Source organism: Suncus etruscus, chromosome 10 (genome assembly GCF_024139225.1).
Source record: "Suncus etruscus isolate mSunEtr1 chromosome 10, mSunEtr1.pri.cur, whole genome shotgun sequence".
Taxonomy (NCBI): Eukaryota; Metazoa; Chordata; class Mammalia; order Eulipotyphla; family Soricidae; genus Suncus; species Suncus etruscus.
Window position 1 is genome coordinate 31,362,049 of NC_064857.1, and position 21,890 is coordinate 31,383,938.

The 21,890-nt window shown below is 35.1% G+C and overlaps 1 protein-coding gene across 1 annotated transcript in view; it reads left to right on the plus strand.

Moving 5' to 3' along the window:
- LOC126020116 (cytochrome P450 7B1) overlaps positions 1–21,890 on the plus strand; it is a 235,838-nt gene that overhangs the window by 182,772 nt on the left and 31,176 nt on the right. Inside the window, exon 3 of the mRNA XM_049781592.1 lies at positions 8,161–8,297. Within this exon, the coding sequence (XP_049637549.1) occupies positions 8,161–8,297 (137 nt within the window). The remainder of the gene's footprint in view (positions 1–8,160; positions 8,298–21,890) is intronic.

The following is a 21,890-nucleotide window of genomic DNA, read 5'->3' on the forward strand; positions in this document are numbered from 1 at the left end:
GAAGGTTAAGCACATTGTACAATAGAGATTACTTATGCTAATGAATGTTATAATTTTTCTAGATGGAGATGGATTAATGTTCATCCTAACAAAAAGGTTGTTTTAGCTTTTTATTGTTACTGTAAACAAATATTTAGCCGATAATTTTCAGCATGAGTCAAGAAACCTAAAGCTTTATCATGATCTAGAAAACTAACTTACCCCTAACTATATGTGAGTGTACTGGGCTTTTCTGAGAGGGTGAAGACTTCGTCTCTGTGCCACAGACTTTTTCAACTAAGCTTTTAAAGAGCAATGTCAGATAGTATTTGTCAAGTCTAGCATTTGCTCCCTCACTTGTAAATCATACCCTTCTCTCCAGTTACAGAATTTAACTGTCTGTCACAGGATAGTTGCCTGGAATTCTGTGGAAGTGTTGAGGGTATCCCGGGTGGATCATGCAGCCATATTTTTTTACAGTTAGAGTCTGCCCACACAATGTCTGCTCTTGATTTTTGGAATGTGGGTGGAATGGGCTTTGCTTATTCTTCTGGTAAATCTCAAACTGTTTCTTTACTCACTGCCTTAGGATGTTGGACTCATTTTTAGAATATGCATTTGATTTCTAGAGTGTATTTTTTTGGCTATTTTTTTTTTTAGAAGACAGTGCCTTCTGTGCATGACTTTCATTTAAACAACAAAATAGCAATTAAAAGAAATTAAAAGCCATGTACTAAGAAGGACATGTCACTTTATGGTATTCATTCAAAATATACAATCATCTCAATCCAGTAATAAGAACAACCCCATGCCAACAAATACTAGATAGACAATGTATAATAATAAAGATGTTCAATATAGTCTCCAAACTAAGTGGGAAGCACTCTTTAAGAGCAATACAACAATGGAATGCAATTAGAAGATACTGATGAGCGAAGCTCTGAAATTTCACTACCCCAAAATGATGAATCTTACTTAGTATCTTAAAGTATGCTAAATATTTCTCATTTCACTTATATTTCTATATATTTTAGGAAATATAATATACTATTATGTGCAAGGTTAACTAACTGCTTTATTGGTGTAAAGGTATACTGTGAAAATAAATATTTATAAATATATATATTTATAAATATATATAAATTTATATATATATTTATATATATAAATATATATATAAATTTATATATATATTTATATATATAAATATATAAAATTTATAAATATATAATAAATATTATAAATTGTATAAATATTTATACAAATATTTTAATTTTAATTTTTTTTGTTTTTTGGGGGGCCACACCTGGCAATGCTCAGGAGTTATTACTGACTTTGTACTCAGAAATTGCTCCTGGTAGGCTTAGGGGATCTAATGGATTCCAGGGATCAAACCTGGGTCAGCCACATGCTCTTGCCTGCTGTGATATTGTTCTGGCCCAATTTTAGTTTTTTACAAAGGTAACGTTATTTACACAGTTATTCATAATTAAGTTTCATGAATACAATCTTCTAATACTAATACCACCACCGTGTCAGCTTTCCTCAACTTCCTCAGCTTCCTACCACCTCCAACCCCCATCCCTTATCCAAACTGCCTTGTAGACAAGCACTTACTATTTTACCATTTTTATTTAAGAACTAGATTTATAATATTGTTAATTATAACTTTCATATACATATATGTCTTTTTAACATCACACCTATCCTCAGAATGCCCATCTTCCTTTGCCAGTTATGCCAAAGGCCCTTCTCAGACACTTCATACCCTTATTTATATAAATTCAGTTTTATATGCAGAATTTTCAATTTTAATGACTGCCCATTTGTTTTACCCTTACTATGATTCTTTATATTTCACATGTAAGAGATATCTTTAAAAAATATTTTGGAGATATTTATATCTTCACACATATAGATTATTATGCTAAACTACTGAAAATATACAAAAATCTATAAATGAATAGTAAGTTGAAATGTTTTTCAAGAAAAATTATCTGGGGGCCGGAGAGATAGCATGGAGGTAAGGCGTTTGCCTTTCATGCAGGAGGTCATCGGTTTGAATCCCGGCGCCCCATATGGTCCCCCGTGCCTGCCAGGAGCAATTTCTGAGCCTGGAGCCAGGAATAACCTCTGAGCACTGCCGGGTGTGACCCAAAAACCACAAAAAAAAAAAAAAAAGAAAAATTATCTGAATATTAATAGACTTTGCATGGTTAGTGTTATCTGGTTCTCCATATTTTTCTTTCCAGAATCAGATTTTGGATGGACAGTCTTCATTTCCATATCACATATTTTCACTCACCATTATACTATATTCAAACATATCATCAGCTCAGTCCATGAGGGTTCTTTTAGTCAGGTACTGGTTTTCATGCCGGTATTAAAGATGAAAATATACTTCTTGAGCTGGCCTTCACAATTCATTAAAAAGTAGAAGGAAATGCAATATTTTCTACCAATACCTGCTTCCCTCCTTTTAATTCAATTTGTCTAAATGTAGAAATCCACTAACTACCGAAGAGTGTGTAAATCTTAACCTGCACATTCACTGATCCTCTTACATTTTCAGGAAATTTTGAGGAAGTTGTCTCACAAGGTATCTAATGTATTTTCAAAATGATTTTATTTTGAATTTAGTGTTTGCTAATTTGATATTCCTGTAGGCATCCAAGAGCAATATTTCTATATTTGGGTCCATAAACAACACCCGTCTACTGGCTATACAGCAAAGTGAGTACTTCCCGGCAGATTTTACTTAGGTCCTCTTTTACTTTCATCTGAGTACACTCCACTAAGTAGACAAATACCCAATTTGCAAAATCATGACAAGATAGAGTGTTGTTAGTCTCCATCACTTCAAATTTAACCATGTTGATATGATTCAAGCTTGGGTATTTTGTTTTGGTGAAATAGTACCTGGATCCCAGCATTTAGTTGACTCATAAATTATCTCCCTGGTCACTTGTTTCACAATCAAGATGCATCAAGGCAATTTAATTTTGCCAAAAAAATATCTTTATCAGTGTGAATTGCCTATCTGAGTATCTTACTTAGCAGAGATGATGATCAGCTGGTCCCATTTAATCCTGGATTTACGCACAAATTAAGCTCAAAACTGGAAAAAAATGATAAAACCAAAAATACTACACTGCAAAAGAAAATACAGTAAAATAAAATATATACTCCACTGAGAGAAAGCATTGGCTGACATACATCTTTCTTATACCAAATATATGTTATACACTCACAAATTTCAGCAGCAACAAAAACAACTTTATCAAAATGGGGAGAGGAGCTAAACTAACATTTCACCAAAGAAGTCATGCAGAAATCAGTAGAATATAAAAACAGGTGTTTATAATAACTGATTATCAGGGACTGCAAATCAAAATGGCAATGAGATATAACCTCATATTAATGAGAACTACCTATATTGAAGAGTCTGAAAACAGTGCTGGAGATAGAGAGGTATTTGGTGAAAAAGGAACCTCTGTTCACTGCTATAGTAAACTACTGTTAAATTCTACCACTTCTAATAGACAAGCATCTATGGACCCTCATATATATTAGCAGTTTTTGTAATATACTTTGCTGTTTCTTCATTTGGTGAATACTTACTTATTGGATACTCTTACTGATTTTGATCTCTTAATCAGTATATAATGACATTTCTATATATTCTTACTTTCTTTAGTTTAAACACTACTTAATCTGATACCAAAAAAAAGTCATTTCTGATATTCCTTTGCTTTTAGTCAACCAGTAGTCTGAGCTGGTATTCATAATGAGTGTTTGAGTATTTTTCTTATGCAGCAGAGCATTGCATTTTATTTTTTATCCACATGAAGATATTATGTGTCTTTTAATGGATGAGTTCAGTTCATAGACATTTAGAAAAATTACTGACATACAGGAATTTGGCTCTATCTCTACTGGGTTTTGTTTGCTTTTTTCATTTGGCACATTTTTAAATATGAAGTTATTGAATATTCCTAAGTCAGTTTTATAGATACAAAAGATGTCATCAAAACTTGTCTGAAAATGTTTTTAACATTCCTTCAAACTTGATTGATGATTTTACAATGTAGATGATTCTTTGTTGGGTCTTTTACATTCAGTGCTTTGAATGTACTATTTCATTCTCTTTAAGTTCTCCATTTGAGAATCCTGATATGGCACTAATTTTTCTCCCCTTGCATTTTTAGGAGTCTGTCTCTGTCTTTGGTTCTTGTAATTTTGACTATAATAGTTTTTTACATTACTCTTTTTGGTTTTATTTGGATTGCCACTTTTGGGGTCTTATCGATCAGTGCCCTAGTCTCCCTCTTCAGTTTGGGTAAATCCTAATCTATTATTATTTCTTCAACCAGCCTTTCTCCCCACTTTCTCTCTTTCTCCCCTGGAATTTTTGTCATTCTAATATTATCCCTCCTGGTACTGTTAATATTCCTGGAATTATCCTGGCTTTTTTTTCCTGTTCTATTTACACATATATTAGTTCACATGATTCCTTCAGATAACTTAAAAATAAGAGAATTATTCTAAAGTTTTCTTGAGGAAGCTTAGAAAAGACCTGAAGTAGTTGCAGACCTTCATAGACTTTTGTCACTTTCCAGTGATGTTGCTTAATTCCTTATTTTTTTTATTGTTCCTGTTTCTTCTTGGGAGCTAAAACAGTTCTGAGTTGCCCTTAACAGTGACCAAGTGTTCCCATTCTCAAGATCAGACTGATACTTGTGACTCTACTAATTTCTAGCAGTAATGGATGTTCTTTTACCAACTTTAAAGGGGCTTCTTGGACACTACCGGTGAAATCAAGGCTCATCCTGAGGCTAGAGATAAAGTACAATGGGTAAGGTGTTTGCTATCCCAGGCTTGATCTCCAGCATCACATATTGCTCTTTGAATGCAGAGTCAGAAGTAAGCCCTAAGTAATCAACTGCCACACACAAGCAAGCAAGAAAAATAGAGAGAAGGAAGGGGAGGGAGCAAGTTAGGGGGTAAGGAAAGGCTGTTTCAGGTCAGAATTATCCCAAAGTTCATGAGTCCCTATGTTCAGAACTATTTATCTATTTAGGAACTATTTATGTCCTTGTTTTGACAGCTGCTATATTTCTGAGCACATTACTGATCTGTAGTTCTGGGTAGCCTGGGCGTCATCAATCATATATCTAACCCAGAGTTCTCTCCTTTGGTACACCTTCCTCCCACAGTCACTCAAACCCAAACCAATGTTGAAGCAGTGACCAGGCTGTTTCTCAGTTCTGGACAGACTGTAAACCAAGACTGTCTGTTCACATTTGGGCAGCACAATGCATGTGTGTCTTTCTTTGTTCCTGGTGACCAGGGAGCCACTAGCAGGCACTGGGACACTTGTTTGCAATGGAAAGAACACCCACCTGTTTCTCACTTTACAGGGGCCTGGGGGACTATACTGTTATTTGCAGTCTCTCAGGAATCTGTCTATGCATCAGCTTCATTCCACTTGATGTATCTGCTGCTTTGGGCCTCACTAAAGTTTTAAGTGAGCCCCGTGATACCCCTTTAGAAACAGGCAACAGGGTCTGGAGATGCAGCTGTGCGTCCTGTCCTCAGGCTTTCAGGACAGGCTTGGCACCATGTCACCAGCCATGGAGAAAATCTTTTGTTTCCCTGCAGGCTCTGAGTTCCTCTACCAGCTCAATGGGAGTTTCTTGTGCATAAATGCACATCTTGGTCTCAGTGGTACTGCAGGGTAATTATTTCTGCCCAATACCTTGCCTGTACCTGGAGAGTGTACTTTCCTTACTACTCTCTTTCTAGGGGTGTCCATTCACTCTTAAGATGATAGAAAAAAAAATCCTTCACCTGTACCTCCAGAATTTAGTACACCAAATTCTGTGGTGGAAAGATTTCTGTAGGTGGTCACTGGTTAGTCTTCTATCCAAGACCCTTCAAAGCCTTCCTTTGTCTGTTTGTTGCTGTTGTCAGTGTTGACACAATCCAGGGTCACACACTTGGTGGTGGTGCTACCATATATTTTGTACTCGTGGTACCAGTGATCTCACCAGTAGTGCTGAAGATCACACTCAGCAACATAGGATGGGATTGAATTTGCAGCATTATACCTTCTCTGTTGTTGGGCGTAATATTAGAGTACCTCCCAAATTTTTTCTACTTGTTTACAAAGCGTGTACCAGTATATACATTCACTGCTTAAAATTAATATTGTATGTATGTGTACTCTTTGTTTTATAAATCAGAGATCTACAGAACGTTGAGAAAAATTAAAGTTTCCAAATACTTAACTTCCCCTTAATCCAAATTAGTAATCTAATTATTTAATGTGGTACAATTGAGGCAAATTTAGGCACTATTTTATGTTGGATATATTATATTGATATAAGTATAAACCAATATTTATAACGAGATTTATAAAGTCTACATTAGTATTCACTTTGTGTGTAGTGCATATGCATCTCTAATTACATAGCACCAGAATAGTTTCCCTACTGTAAAATCTCAATATTTTATTCCTTCTTACTTCACTCTTCATTCACATCTGGCAAACTTATTTTCCTACACACACAATCTGCATGATTTAGCCTCTCAGAATGTAGAGTTGCAACCACACAGTGTATAAAGTTTTCAGAATTGCATTTATCAAGAAATTGATGTTATTCTATGCATTTTTGCTCATTTTTTATTATCACCAAACAATACACCCTGAGATGAATTAATCCTGGTTTGAATATCCACTCACCATTTGAACATTCATACAAAGGAACCTTTTGACTGTTCCCAAGTTTTGACAATTTTTAATAAAGTTAAATAGAATTTGTGTATAGATCTCTTTGTAGACACAGATTTTCGACTTATTTGAGTTAATACAAAGGGTCACCATTGGTGGGCAAATGGTGATGGTAGTTGTTTATGAAATTGCTAAACTCTCATTGTGTTCCATTACCCTTTACCACTGGTATTGATTGTGCCCATCACTCCTTCACATCTTTGTCAGATTTTGGAACTTTGTCTATATTTAGCCATATTAGTAGGTATTTAGTGATAATCAATAATGTTTTAATTTTAAAATTTATAGTTTAATGTGAAACATCTTTCCATGTGTCTATTAGTCATATTTCTTTCTTGATAAGAAATCTATTCAAAGATTTTCTATTTTCTATTATTGAGTCTTCAGAGATGTGTTTTTGCAAGACATTTTCTCTCTTAATAGTAATTTTTTTTGTTTTGTTTTTTGGGTCACACCCGGTGGCATCAGGGGTTACTCCTGGCTCTACGCTCAGAAATAGCTCCTGGCAGGTACAGGGGACCATATGGGATGCCAGAATTCGAACCATTGTCCTTCTGCTTAAAGGCAAACATCTTACCTTCATGCTATCTCTTCGGCCCCAATAGTAAATGTGAGAGTAGAAATATTTTATTTCAGTGACTTCTTGTATTATAGATCATCCTTTTGGTATTGCATCTAAATGTCATTGTCAGCTTTAAGATCACCTAGATACAGGACCGGAGCAGTGGCACAAGTGGTAGGGTGTTTGTCTTTTACATGCTAACCTAGGATGGAACATGGTTTGATCCTTTGGTGTCCCATATGGTCCCCCAAGCCAGAAGCAATTTCTGAGCTCATAACCAGGAGTAACCCCTGAGCATCACCAGGTGCTAAAGCAAAAAAAAAAAAGAAAGCAAAAGAAAAAAAAGAAAGATTACCTAGATACTCCCTGTGTTTATTTTATAATTTTGCACTTTACAACTAGGCCTTCTGTTTATTTGAAATTAATTCTTATAAAAAGTATGCATAAGAAATATTTCTAGGGGCTGGTAGGATAGCACAATGGTAGGGCATTTTCTTTGCACATAGCCAACCCGAGATGGACTCGGGTTTGATCCTCGGCATCCCATATGCTCCCCCGAGCCTACAAGAAGAGATTTCTTAGTACATAACCAGGAGTAACCCCTGAGCACTACTGGGTATGGCCCTACCCCCCAAAAAAGATAATAATAAAGAAATATCTACTCCAGATCCACACAGACTAGGCAAGGATTAATAAATATAGGTCCTTGTATATATAGATTTTTCTTCAAGAAAGTATTTGAATTAGATAATTGGGGAAAACCTCTGAAATTTAATTGTCTTATATTATCAAAACAAAAAATATTTTGTGTTATTTTTTCTAATAGGAAACCTGGTGAACCTCCCTTGATTAAAGGATGGCTTCCTTACATTGGACAGGCCCTGAAAATAAAAAAAGATCCTGTTGGTTTCTTTAAAACCTATCAAAGCAAACATGGAGACATTTTCACTCTTCTCATTGGTGGTAAGCATTAGCTCTATAAATACTGTACATATGTCATAATTATTCACTTGTTATTAAATGTTGCTCTTTTTTCTCTATGTAAGGTATAATGTATTGCTAAATTACTACTTTATTTGTAAAATTAAAAAAGAAAGGAATGTTTTTGAGAATTGTAATTCTCAAGTTCAAAAACAGTATAGAAGTCTCTTGAGAGTACCTAGAGAACCCGACTACATTGGTTTTGTCTTAGTTAGTCCTAATAATGGTTAAACAACCAAAATTCATGTTAAGATGTATTCATGCATTTTACTATTTAGTGTAGTTTTAATTTTATATTAAATTGATCAGTTTGTATAGGGAGTTTTCACATTGATAGTTTTCTTAATTCATATATTAGATGTTATAAGTGATATACCAATATTAATATTATTAAAAGTTTATGGTTAGACTGTAAATAGTGTACAGTGTGTATGACTTAAAATTCCTCCAGGTTCTACTTATATATCCAATATATCCTCCCAGCCCCAGTAGGGATTTTCAGAGTGAAGAGGAAGGATTAATCCCTGAGCACAACAAGATGTGGTCCAAAAGCAAACAAAAAGCAGTTTATGACTTGCAGTAGGGTCTACTTTTTTGTTGGAATATTTTTCATGAAAACATAATTCGATATGTTCAAGTTTCATATTATGTAAGCAAATTTCCCTAACATAAACATCTACATACTTCACATTCATTCTTCTTTCTTTTCCCTTGAGCCTTCTGTAGATGTTTATGCTAGGGTTAAAACGAAAAGAAATGCTTGGATGCTCTTAGCTCATCATCTTTTCTTTGATTGGAGAAGAGGCTGGGAGAGGTGGGCCCCTCAGAAGTGCTTGGTTCTAAGGGAACCCTATATGGTGCTGAGAATTTGAACCAGAGTTGTAGACACAACCACTTTTTCGAAAGGCCTGTTATCTTAGTTCTTCATGGAAGGCCTACTCTATCCAGTAGTATTGACCATCAATTAGCCAATTATTATATTAAACTTCTTTCAATTTAATGCCTTAAAGCAGCAAACTAATCTTACCTGGGTCACTTTTGTGTTATCATGAGTGTTTAATTAGAGTTGAATGCTTATGCACAATAATTTCACAGACCAAGCATGACCATAGTCCTAACTGGGCCTTCTTTTTCATGTAATTTTGCTTCTTCTTATTCTCTAGAAGACTTCTCTACCTAGTAGCCAGTTTTTTTAGATAAAAGGCCACAAGACCTCTTTATGTCTTTTTTTTTGAAATAAAATCTCACTTCTGAAATATTCCATTACTCTAGTCAATGCACATCACAGGCAAGTGCAGGTTCAGGGTGATATAGACTCATTTCATGGGTAGAGCTACATTGTCCAAATGCAAAGGAGAACATGTCCAAAATCTGTGGGGATTTTCTATAGTCATCCTTGGCACACAACTTCCAAAACTATAACATGAGCTAGCTATTTTGTTCTTCATTTGTTTTTGTCCCATCTGTCCTAGAAGCCTGAGGTATACAGACTAGATAATCTCGTTTTTTAGTCTTCTCACTTCTAGTTAGATGTGCAGAGTTTCTCCCTCTGTCTCTAAGTATATTCTGGTAACACAGTTCACTTTTATTTTCTTTCATTATCAAAGAATTTGAATACAATTAGTAAAACCTCACTCAGAAGTAGTTTGGGGAAAGTTTTACCTATGCTACCCAAATATACATATTTCACAAATAACCTGATCACATTTTCTCCAATTTTAAAAAATAATCAAAACAGTACATTTGTGTATTCTTATGACCTTTACATTCTGATCCCGTACTTGAGCTGGTGTTTCATTATTCTCTCTTCATTGCCTCTTGTCACACATCTGTAGTTATCTATCTTATTATCTCCTAGAGACTTACTCCAAGTCCCTAGTTCTCTGTCCTGCTGAGGTCATTGGTCTCTCTCCCTGTCTTAACAGTGCTGATCTCATTTTTATTTTTTTCAAACACTATTTTTCACTGAAGTGACACTGAATCTCTTGGTTCTTTTACTTACTCTGCATATTTGGGTGTTCTATGCATATATGCCTCTTTACATGACCTCTTTTATCTTTCTCTACCCAGCCTTGAAATGTTTTGATCTATTCCTAAAGAACCAGTAATCTCTTTTTACTTTACCTTGCCAATTATCTAAAGCAACCTCTTATGTATAGAGTAATTTCATTTTAATGCTACCATTTTAATGTAATTGGAAAGAAAAAAAGTAATCCACCTGAATGAAATTGCCAGGATGTTTTAGTTCTCATATTCATTTGATCGCAACTTATTCCTTTATCTGAAATCTGGTGAGCTTTTTCTAATGATAATTCTATGCAGTCTGATTCTGAAAAGTAGAAATAAAAAAAAAATATGTTCTGGCTTAATTCTAAAACCAGAGATCTAGGTCTCCACCTGTTTCTTCAATTTTTTGTCTGACTAGTATTGGACTTGTATGTACTTACCACTAAAACACCATATTATTGGAAGTTCCTCAACAATCGCTAATATCTTTGTAGCTAGCTCTGTGATTTCTCATCTGTTCTTTTTAAAAAAATGTTATTATTCAGGTAACTTCTATGAACTTGTTATTTGAGACCATAATCTCACATCACTCCCTCCCAAATGACTGGCCCTATTTCCTCCTTACACTAAGTTTGGTACAAATTTTCTGACTCCAGTGACTCCAATATCACACTATTATTCTAGTATCTGACAATTACAAAATTATTACTGTCTGTTTCAAAGAGTTGCTCTAATTTTATTGAGGTCATATGGTTTACACAGATTCCATATTTTTAAACATGCAATGCTGTCATATCTTACGTAAACGTGCAATAATCTTACATCTTCTTCCAGCGCCTTCCCCAGTTTTGCAACCTCAGTTCAAAATTCTGTTGCAATATCCCATTTGTTTTTATTGGGGATTGTCTAATCCCTTGCTTGCTTGTTTTACTCTAGATCTGAGCAAGATCATTACCAAGTATTTGTCCTTTTACTTCTGTTTCACTCTACTTTGCTTGATACCCTTACGTTCCATTCAGAGTTGTAACAGCTTGCAAGATTTAATCTACTGGCTTTTGGGGGGGAAGGAAATACACATAATAGTGTTGGGAGCATACTGTATGGTATTGAGATGTAAATACTGGGTTTGCACATGCATAGAATATGCTTCAGGCTACTAGACCATCTCCTTGCTTTTCCTTGTTATCTTTTAACTCCTCTTCTTAGTTCAAAGCTTAACACTGACTTCAAAATGAATATTTAATAAGAAAATTCCCAATAATTTAGAGCTGGCATAATACATATTATAATTTAAATAAAGCCCATAACTGGTATTTCATGTTTTAATGAAGTTTTAACTGTACATAAAGAAATACTTTTTACTTTAAAAGTCACTTGTTGGGGCTGGAGAGACAGTACAGTAGGAAAGGCCCTTGCCTTGCATGCAGTCAACTTGAGTTTGAACCCGGCATTCCATATGGTACCAAGCACCTATAGGAGTGATTTGAGTGCAGAGCTAGGGAAAAAAATCAAAGAAAAAGTCATCTTATTTTTAACTTCTTCACTCTTAACACTTTTGAATCCTGAAGCTGGAGCTATAACACAACAGACAGGGCATTTTCTTTGTATGTGGGTGACTCAGGTTCAATTCCTGGCATCTCATATGGTCCCCCAGGCACCACCAGGAATTACCACTGAGTTCAGAGCAAGGAGTAACCCCTGAGCACTGCCAAGGTAACCAAAAATTTTTTTGAATCCTATGTAGATACAACAAATTATTGAAATTTTCCATTTTCATTTTAATATATTATATAAAACAAACCAAATGACCAAGTAATAGGTTTTGATAACTGAATAATTTTATTCAGTTTTCAAATAATATATATGTAAAATATAAAAATATGTTTGATATTTTCATTTTAGAGACTGAGAGGTTTCTTTAATTTCTTTTTTCTTTGTTTGATTTTACTTTTGCTTACATTTTTGTGGTTTGAGAATCATACTCATCAGTGTTCAGAATGTACTCCTGGCTCTACATTTAAGGATTATTTCTGGCATGGTTAATGGGAACAAATGAAAAGACAGAGATTGAACCCAGATCAGTCACATGCAAGACAAACACATACCCACTATACTATTTCTCTGGACCCATGAATTTCTAATTTCTAAATAATTTGACCAGAGTTATATATTTAAGCAATGTAAATAAGTTAACTATAGCTGGATTTATACTAGCTGTTCCTTCATACTTTACTAGAGTTTAAATACATTCCAGTTAAGAAGTCCTGTTCATATATAAGGTTCTGATTATCAATTTACATAATATCTCATATGGGAAATATGAAATGAGCAACAGTCTTCCACCTTTGTCTTCTAATGTAACTTTACTGAGTATATATTCTTTCATGATGAGCAAATGATTGTCATCCTTAAAGCCTCAAGGGACGTAGATGTCATCTTAATAAAGAAATTAAAAGGTGCATCTTTTCATGTGAAACCATGTAAATTCGTGACCTGTCACAGAAAATAGTCCTCTAATTGGTTTTGTGTGGTGGTACAGCAGAGTCATTTTCCCTAGATGTCATCCTAGGGAAGCACCACTGTACATGATTGTCAACAGCTAGTGACATCTTCCTAGTAAGAAGAGTACTATGAAATGGTTATTTTCATAAAATAAAAATCTATTTCATGTTCAATTTTGAAACCAATATTTGTAGCTGAAAACATCAATAAGTTTTATTGAAAATCAGCTTACCAAAAAGATTACAAGTTCATAATTATGGAAACTATTTTTAAATTCACACTTATTTCTTGATTGTTGTTTGAACATTACTATTTCTAAGAGTCAAATACTTCTGTTGAATCCTCAAGGTTCTGTCTTGTTCATTAAATCTCTGAAAATAAAATATCAAAATTTAACTTACATAATCAAGATATAAAATGTATTACACGTATGATTCATTGTAATTTTTGTTAATAATTAATGACATGCTTTGCATCTTATAGCTTCGCCTTCTTAAAAGAATTTATTTGTCTGTAAAAATAATGTTGAGTTGGTAAAATAGTAAAAATAATGTTATTAAAAGTAAAACGTACAGGTAGGACATATGCAAATGCTAGAGTATCTCTCGATCTAGTCAGCTTCTAGACAGGAAAATATTTTATTGCTTAATTTTGGTCCACACCCAGTGTTGCTCAGGGCTTACTCCTCACTCTGCACTCAGAAATTACTACTGGTGTTTCTAAAGGCCATAAGGATGCTAGGTATTGAAACTCAGCTGAGTGCAAAGAACACACACTACCCGCTGAAGTATCTCACTAGGCCCTAACATTTTTGACAAAGAAAATAATTGAAAAATGTACTCCATTGTAAATATACTACTCAAACTTACTTTGTTTATGTACATATATCAGAAGTGAACCCCATTTTAATCTTTATATTTTCAGACAAATAAAAATTCTAAAATTCTTTAAATCAATATTTCATATTATCTGCCAACAGCATTCTTATCTCTTTTGAATACATGGCAAAGCAAGATATTGTTTCTGCCTTCTGATCTTTGTGAACTAGGCAACTTGCCTATTTAACACTTGCCAACCATGTACTAAAAAAGACACTGGTATAAAAGTTAATTTTTTTCTCAGCCTACATGACCTTCAGTAGAACTTTTAAGATGTTTTTTGTTAAGAAATTTAAATTGATTTTATGAATGTATATGTGTTTTCCTAAGTGTCTGATTAAGGATTACAAAGAAACTCTGGTTTTGCATCTCACATTAGCAGATGGTGGACAGATGGTTTAAATTAATATTAATTTTGGAAAACTTAGTTTAAATTGTTTATACTGAAGATTAGAAGTTGGAAAGCCAACTAACATCTCCAGGGTTATTAGTACTTCCAAACCCACTTGAAAAGTAAAATCCAGAAAATCAAGATATCTACTTTCGAAGCAATATGCATTTAATTAGGAAGATAGTAGGCGCAACACAATGCTTGACAGTGACAAGAATTCACATATGAATGAGAAATGGAAAATATAGTTCACAAAGCAAAAGAAGCTGGAAAAGAGTGAGAATATCAGCACTATTAATTACTCTAGTTAATAATGATTTCTTTTGCAATTACAAAACACCTCTATTGTCCAAACTTATTTACTTAGGCACCATAATTTAGAACACTATTTTAATATTAATGTATCAAGAATACAGCTTTGGAGGCTAAAGAGACAGTATAGTATATAGTTAGGGTGCTTGGCATGTCAATATCCAGTCCAGATCCAGTTCAGCATCCAGTCTCTTATTTCCTGAATGATTCCCTGAGCCCTGCCAGGAGTGACAATCTCATTAACAGTAGATGTGAATTCTTTTACTTAAAACATCCCACAAGCAGGACCGGAGCTGTGGCGCAAGCCGTAAGATGTCTGTCTGCCTTGCATACGTACACTAGCCTAGGACAGACAAGATCACAGTTCGATCCCTGGAGTCCCATATGGTCTCCCAAGCCAGGAGCGATTTCTGAGCGCATAGCCAGGAGTAACCCCTGAGCGTCCCCGGGTGAGGTCCGCCACGCTCCCTAAATAAATCCCATAAGCACTGTCATTTTATTTTTATACGCTTGTTCATTTGTTGCTTTTTGTTTGGAGATCATATACAGTGGTGTTCCTGGCCCTGTGCTTAGAAGTCACAGTACTAGTGATGATCAGGAGCCCAAGACCAAATCTGGGTTGAACTCATGCAAGGTCAGAGAAAGTCTTAGGCTTTCTATACTCTTTTACAGCCTTATAGATTTTGATTAATGTGAAACAATATTTTATTATTGTTTTGATTTGAATTTCTCTAATAACAGTAATGAAGAGTACTTTTTCATAAATCCATGGCTCATCTTTATGTCTTCTTTAAGGAAATGTTTCTTCAGCCTCCCCCCATTTTTGATGGGAATGTTTAATTGCTATTGAGTTCTTTGAGTACCTTATTAATCTAAGGTTTTTGTCTATTGTCACATGTATGCTAAGCAAATATTTTCTGCCACTCAACTCAGTGTTATTTTTTTAATTCTAGTTGTTACTACTTTGCAGTGCAGAAACTTTAATTTGAGAAGTTATTTTTTAATTTTTGCCTCTGTTTTCTTCACCAATGATATTTAATTGGATATTAGGTGATGCCGCTGAAATTCAGTTCAGCCTAACTTTTCCTTGATATACTATTTAAAATCACATCTAGTAGTGAGGTTTTTAATCAATTTGAATTAACCTTTGTATGTAGTGTGAGATAGGACTACAATGTTGTTGGATTTTGTTTCTTTTATGCATGTAGTTAACCCAATTTCCCAGCACCACTTGTTGAAGAGGTTTGCTTTGATCCACTTTATACACCCAGCTCCTTTGTCAAAGATAAACTGATTATATATATTTGAGCTGTCTCTGTCCCAGTACCACACAACTTTTATTACTATAGATTTATATGATTATTTATAGTCAGGGGAATAAAAGGCTTCCATTTTCTTTTTTCTTAAATATGCTTTGACTATTTGGAGGAATTTTATCATTTCATATATTATTTAGCAATATTATGTCATGTATCTAAAAAATAACATTGGGATTTTGATGGAGATTGTGTAGTACTTTATGAAGGATTGTCTTTTTTGCAATGGTAATGCTTCCAATCCATGAAGGAGTATGTTTTCATTTTCTGTGTCTTCTATTTCTTTTAGACTGATTTATCATTTTACTTGTATAAGCGTGTAACTTCCCTTGTAAAATTGATTCCTGGGTGTCAGATTTAGGGGGGCACAATTTTGAAGGGGTTTGTTTTATTTCTCTCTTCAGCTTCATCATTTTCAAGTAGAAATGCAAGGAACTTCTACATAGTGATTTTGTATCCTGCCACCTTATTGTGTACATTTTGCCCCTAGGAGAATTTTGGTGATGAGTGGAGGATTTTTCTATCTTTAATATCATATCATCTCTGAATATTTATTGATAAATTGACTATCTTTTCTAATTTAAAACACTTTAATATCACTTCCTTAGTGAATTGCTATGGGCCAGGAGTTCCTCATGTTGAGTAATAGTGATGAGAATAGATCAATAGTACCGTATTTGCCAGCGTATAAGACAATCCCTAATTTTGCAGTTAAAACATAGGTTTAGGCCTATATTCGCTGTATCAGACAGAACGTTCCTATGCTGCAGCTGTATGTACCACAGTGAGCCAATCACAACAAGCAAAGGTTCAAAGGTTATACTGTCATAGACTTCCTCTCTGACTCTGGCCAATCTGAGCAGGCTTTTGGCAGTGTAGATTCGGATCCAGAACACTGTCTAATTTGCATGCATCAAAAGCCTGCTTGGATTGGCTGAGTTAGAGAGGCGGTCCAAGCAGCCTGGCAGTGATTGGTGCAGGATTGAGTTAGAAAATTCGTTTTCTGGCAATATTCAGACAATTTTCGTTTAGCAGCATATTGGAACATTTTTCGGGATATACTCGGCGTATAAGACGACCACCGGATTTTTTTTTCGGTTGACGTTTTTTTTGTTTCAAAAGTCGTTTTATACGCCAGAAAATATGGTAACATTTTCCCCCCTTTGGGACACACCCAATGATGCTCAGAGTTACTCTTGACTCTGCACTCAGGAATTACTCTTGGTGGGTTTAAGGGATTATGTGGGATGCCAGGGTTTGATTCCAGGGCAGCTACATGCAAGGCAATTGTCCTACCTGCTATACAATATAGTTCCAGGCCATCAATAATAACTTTAAAAAATAAATTTATAAATGACTAGTTACTTGAGGAAATTATTTACACTGGTTTGTTGGTAACCATAATCAATTTCTACATTCAGACTTTATTGTTTTCACTTGAAGTAAAACTCATCCTTTCTCGTCTATCAGAAAGAGGGAAAGGGAGACTGAGAAGAGGAGAGGAAGATAGAGAGCAGAGAGAAGAAGGAGAGGGACAGGAACCAATGTGAATGTAGTCAATAACTCTACATTGCATACAACCTTGACTGAAGTAAACCCATTAACCAGTAGATTGTGCTTGGCGGCTAAAAATGGTTTCATCTTTCTGTCTTGCTTTTTCCTCTTTTTGCTGTATGTAAAAAATTGGTAAAACTTCTAGTAAACAATTTAAATAATCTTAAAGATATTTAGCCAAATAATTTTATTTAGTGACAGTAAAAAATATGATTCACCACCTGTGAAAATGCAGTTTTGCCTTAAATGATATTTTTTTGCAAAATAAGAGAATTAATTTTCCTTTTAAGTTATTTGTCAGGCAGATGCTGGTATTTATTTAATTAAAATTCTATGGTAAATCATGTGTCATAAAATGTGACAAATACAGTTGAATCCATTTTGTTTTTATAGGACAAAAATTAAAAAGAATAGTTTAATTTAAAGACCTAGGTTTGAGGGGCCGACCAAGAGTACAGTGGGTAGGGAATTTGCCTTATATGCGATTGACCTGCGTTCATTCTCCAGCATCACATATGGTCTCCTAAACCTGCCAGAAGTAACCTCTGAGCACTTCTGGGTGTGGCCCCAAAACAAAACAAACAAAAAGACAGTTTTGGGATATGATTAGGATAAGTAACTATAGGTAGCCTTTCTCTCATTCCCAGATGTATTAAATAAATCAAGGAGAAATAGGATAAATAAAATTTATCCTATTTAAAATTTAAAAATTTAAAATTTAAAAAAATTTAAAATTTAAAATTTAAAAAAATTTAAAATTTAAAATTTAAAAAAATTTAAAATTTAAAATTTAAAAAAATTTAAAATAAATAAAGAGCCTTTCTCTCATTCCCAGATGTATTAAATAAATCAAGGAGAAATAATATAAATAAAATTTGTTATTTATTTTTAGAAAAATATTATAATGCAAGGATATTCATGGATATTAAAAGATTATTTGTTTTATAAACTTGTAAAACAAAAAAAAAGATCATATTGAAAATTATTCAAAACTTCATCCCAGGGTTGGAGCCATGGGTAGGGTGTTTGCTTTGCCAAGAGTTCTATCCCTGGCATGCCATAGTCTTCCATATATCACAGAGAGCAATTCCTGAGTTTGAACCAGTAATAAATAAACCCTGAGCTCTTCCAGGTGTGACCCTAAAACCACCACCAACAACAACAACAACAAAAGAATGTTATCTCAAATCTTGTACCAAACTGAATTTAATTTCCATGATGCTGATTGAATTATTATAAATAACAAGTGAGAAACTGTTCATAAAAGGTAGCTACTTATCAGTACACAGACATGTGCATGCGCGCACGCGCACACACACACACATACAAGAATGGTGATGTGAAGAGGAAAGTGTAGATCACTCTTACAAACTTTAATGTCTGTTGCTTTCTAAGTATTAAAACCTCTAGATATACCCTAGGAACACAAGAATACAATACAAAACCCACTTCCTCACACCTATATTTATTGCAGCACTATTCATAATAGCCAGACTCTGTAAATAACCAAGATGCCCTTCAACAGATGAATGGCTAAAGAAACTGTGGTACATATACACAATGGAATATTATACAGCCATCAGGAGAGATGAAGTCAAGAAATTTTCCTATGCATGGATGTACATGGAATCTATCATGCTGAGTAAAATAAGTCAGAGGGAGAGAGAGAGACACAGAATAGTCTCACTCATCTATGGGTTTTAAGAAAAATAAAAGTCATCTTTGCAACAATCCTCAGAGACAATGAGAGGAGGGTTGGAACTTCCAGCTCACTTCATGAAGCTCACCACAAAGAGTGCTGAGTGCAATTATAGAAATAACTACACAGAGAACTACCATGATCATGTGAATGAATGAGGGAACTGGAAAGCCTGTCTGGAGTACAGGTGAGGGCGGGGTGGGATGGAGGGAGATTTGGGACATTGGTGGTGGGAATGTTGCACTGGTGAAGGGGGTGTTCTTTACATGACTGAAAACTAATCACAATCATATTTGTAATCAAGATGTTTAAATAAAGATATTATTAAAAAACAAAACAAAACAAAAAAGAAATAAAAGAATAATACTTCAGAAAAAATAAACCCTCTATAATCATTTAAACTTCATACAAAGGAAAGCCCCATAAAAGATCATCATTGAATGCTATCTGTAAAGTACTTCTAATTAGATAACATCTTTTTTAATTAATATCTTTATTTAAACATCTTGATTACAAATATGATTGTGATTAGGTGTCAGTCATGTAAAGAACACCCCCCCCCTTCACCAGTGCAACATTTCCTCCACCAATGTCCCAAATCTCCCTCCATCCCACCCCACCCCCACCCGTACTTTAGACAGGCTTTCCAGTTTCTTCATTGATTCACATGGTTATAGTAGTTCTCAGTGTAGTTATTTCTCTAACTGCACTCACCACTCTTTGTGGTGATAATTAGGTAATATCTTTTTTTATATTTTATTTAAACATCTTGATTACATACATTATTTTGTTTGGGTTTCAGTCATGTAAAGAACACCACCCATCACCAGTGCAACATTCCCATCACCAATGTCCCAAATCTCCCTCCTCCCCACCCGACCCCCGCCTGTACTCTAGACAGGCTTTCCATTTCCCTCATACATTCTCATTATTAGGACAGTTCAAAATGTAGTTATTTCTCTAACTAAACTCATCACTCTTTGTGGTGAGCTTCCTGAGGTGAGCTGGAACTTTCAGCTCTTTTCTCTTGCAATTATTATTGCAAGAATGTTTTTCATTTTTCTTAAAACCCATAGATGAGTGAGACCATTCTGCATTTCTCTCTCTCTCTGACTTATTTCACTCAGCATAATAGATTCCATGTACATCCATGTATAGAAAAATTTCATGACTTTATCTCTCTGACAGCTGCATAATACTCCATTGTGTATATATACCACAGTTTCTTTAGCCATTTGTCTGTTGAAGGGCATCTTGGTTGTTTCCAGAGTCTTGCTTTGGTTAATAGTGTTGCAATAAATATAGGTGTAAGGAAGGGGTTTTTGTATTGTATTTATGTGTTCCTAGGGTATATTCCTAGGAGTGGTATAGCTGGATCGTATGGGAGCTCAATTTCCAGTTTTTGGAGGAATCTCCATATCACTTTCCATAAAGGTTGAACTAGACACCATTCCCACCAGCAGTGGATAAGAGTTCCTTTCTCTCCAGATCCCTGACAACACTGTTTATTCTCATTCTTTGTGATGTGTGCCATTCTCTGTGGTGTGAGGTGGTACCTCATAGTTGTTTTGATTTGTATCTCCCTGATGATTAGTGATGTGGAGCATTTTTTCATGTGTCTTTTGGCCAATTGTATTTCTTCTTTGTCAAAGTGTCTGTCCATTTCTTCTCCCCATTTTTTGATGGGATTAGATTTTTTTTTTCTTGTAAATTTCTGTCAGTGCCTTGTATATTTGGGGGATTAGCCCTTTATCTGATGGGTATTGGGTGAATAGTTTCTCCCACTCAGTGGGTTGCTCTTGTATCCTGGGCACTATTTCTTTTGAGGTGCAGAAGCTTCTCAGCTTAATATGTTCCCATCTGTTAATCTCTGCTTTTACTTGCTTGGAGAGTGCAGTTTCCTCCTTGAATATGCCTGTAGTCTCAATGTCCTGGAGTGTTTTGCCTATATCTTAAACTTAAAACAATGTTCTGTTGAGAAGAAATCTGCACTGTGTAAGCGAGTCAGGGGTGATTTCTTGTTCAATAGTGAATTAGGTTTAATTTCTTATTCAATCTCTGCCATAAAAATGGCAGCATGGACCAGAGATAGAGCATGGAGATAGGGAGTTTGCCATGCATGCAGAATCCTGGCATCCCATATGGTCCCCTGAGCCTGCCAGGAGAGATTTCTGAGTGTAGAGCCAGGAGTAACCCCTGAGCACTGTCGGGTGTGACCCAAACACACCCCAAAATGGCAGCATGAATTAGATTTGACTCCTTCTTTCCTTCCTTCCTTCCTTCCTTCCTTCCTTCCTTCCTTCCTTCCTTCCTTCCTTCCTTCCTTCCTTCCTTCCTTCCTTCCTTCCTTCCTTCCTTTCTCTTTTTTCTTTCTTTTCCTTTTCTTCCTTTGTTTTTGGACCACACTCAGTAGTGTTCAGGAATTAATCCTTTCTCTGTGCTCAGGGATCATTCTTAGCAAGCTTAGAGACCATATGTGGTGCCAGGAGTCACATCTGAATCTGTGAATCTTTGAATCAGTTGCATGAAAGGCGAGTGCTCTGTACTATCTTTTTTTTTTCTTTTTTTTTTTTTTTGGTTTTTGGTTTTTTGGATTACACCCAGCAGTGTTCAGGGGTCACTCCTGGCTCCACACTCAGAAATCACTCCTGGCAGGCTCGGGGGACCATATGTGATGCCAGGATTCGAACTACCGTCCTTCTGCATGAAAGGCAAATACCTTACCTCCATGCTCTCTTTCTGGTCCCTATACTATCTTTCTGGCCCTAGCTCTGCTTAGGGTAAGGGAAAGGGAAAAGGGTGGAATCTCTTCAATGTCCTTGTAAATTTTGAAAGAGATACTGCACAAGTATGAATATGTCCCAGAAAGTACCTCATAATACATGTCACTGAGACATTTGTCAAAATTAAACTTTC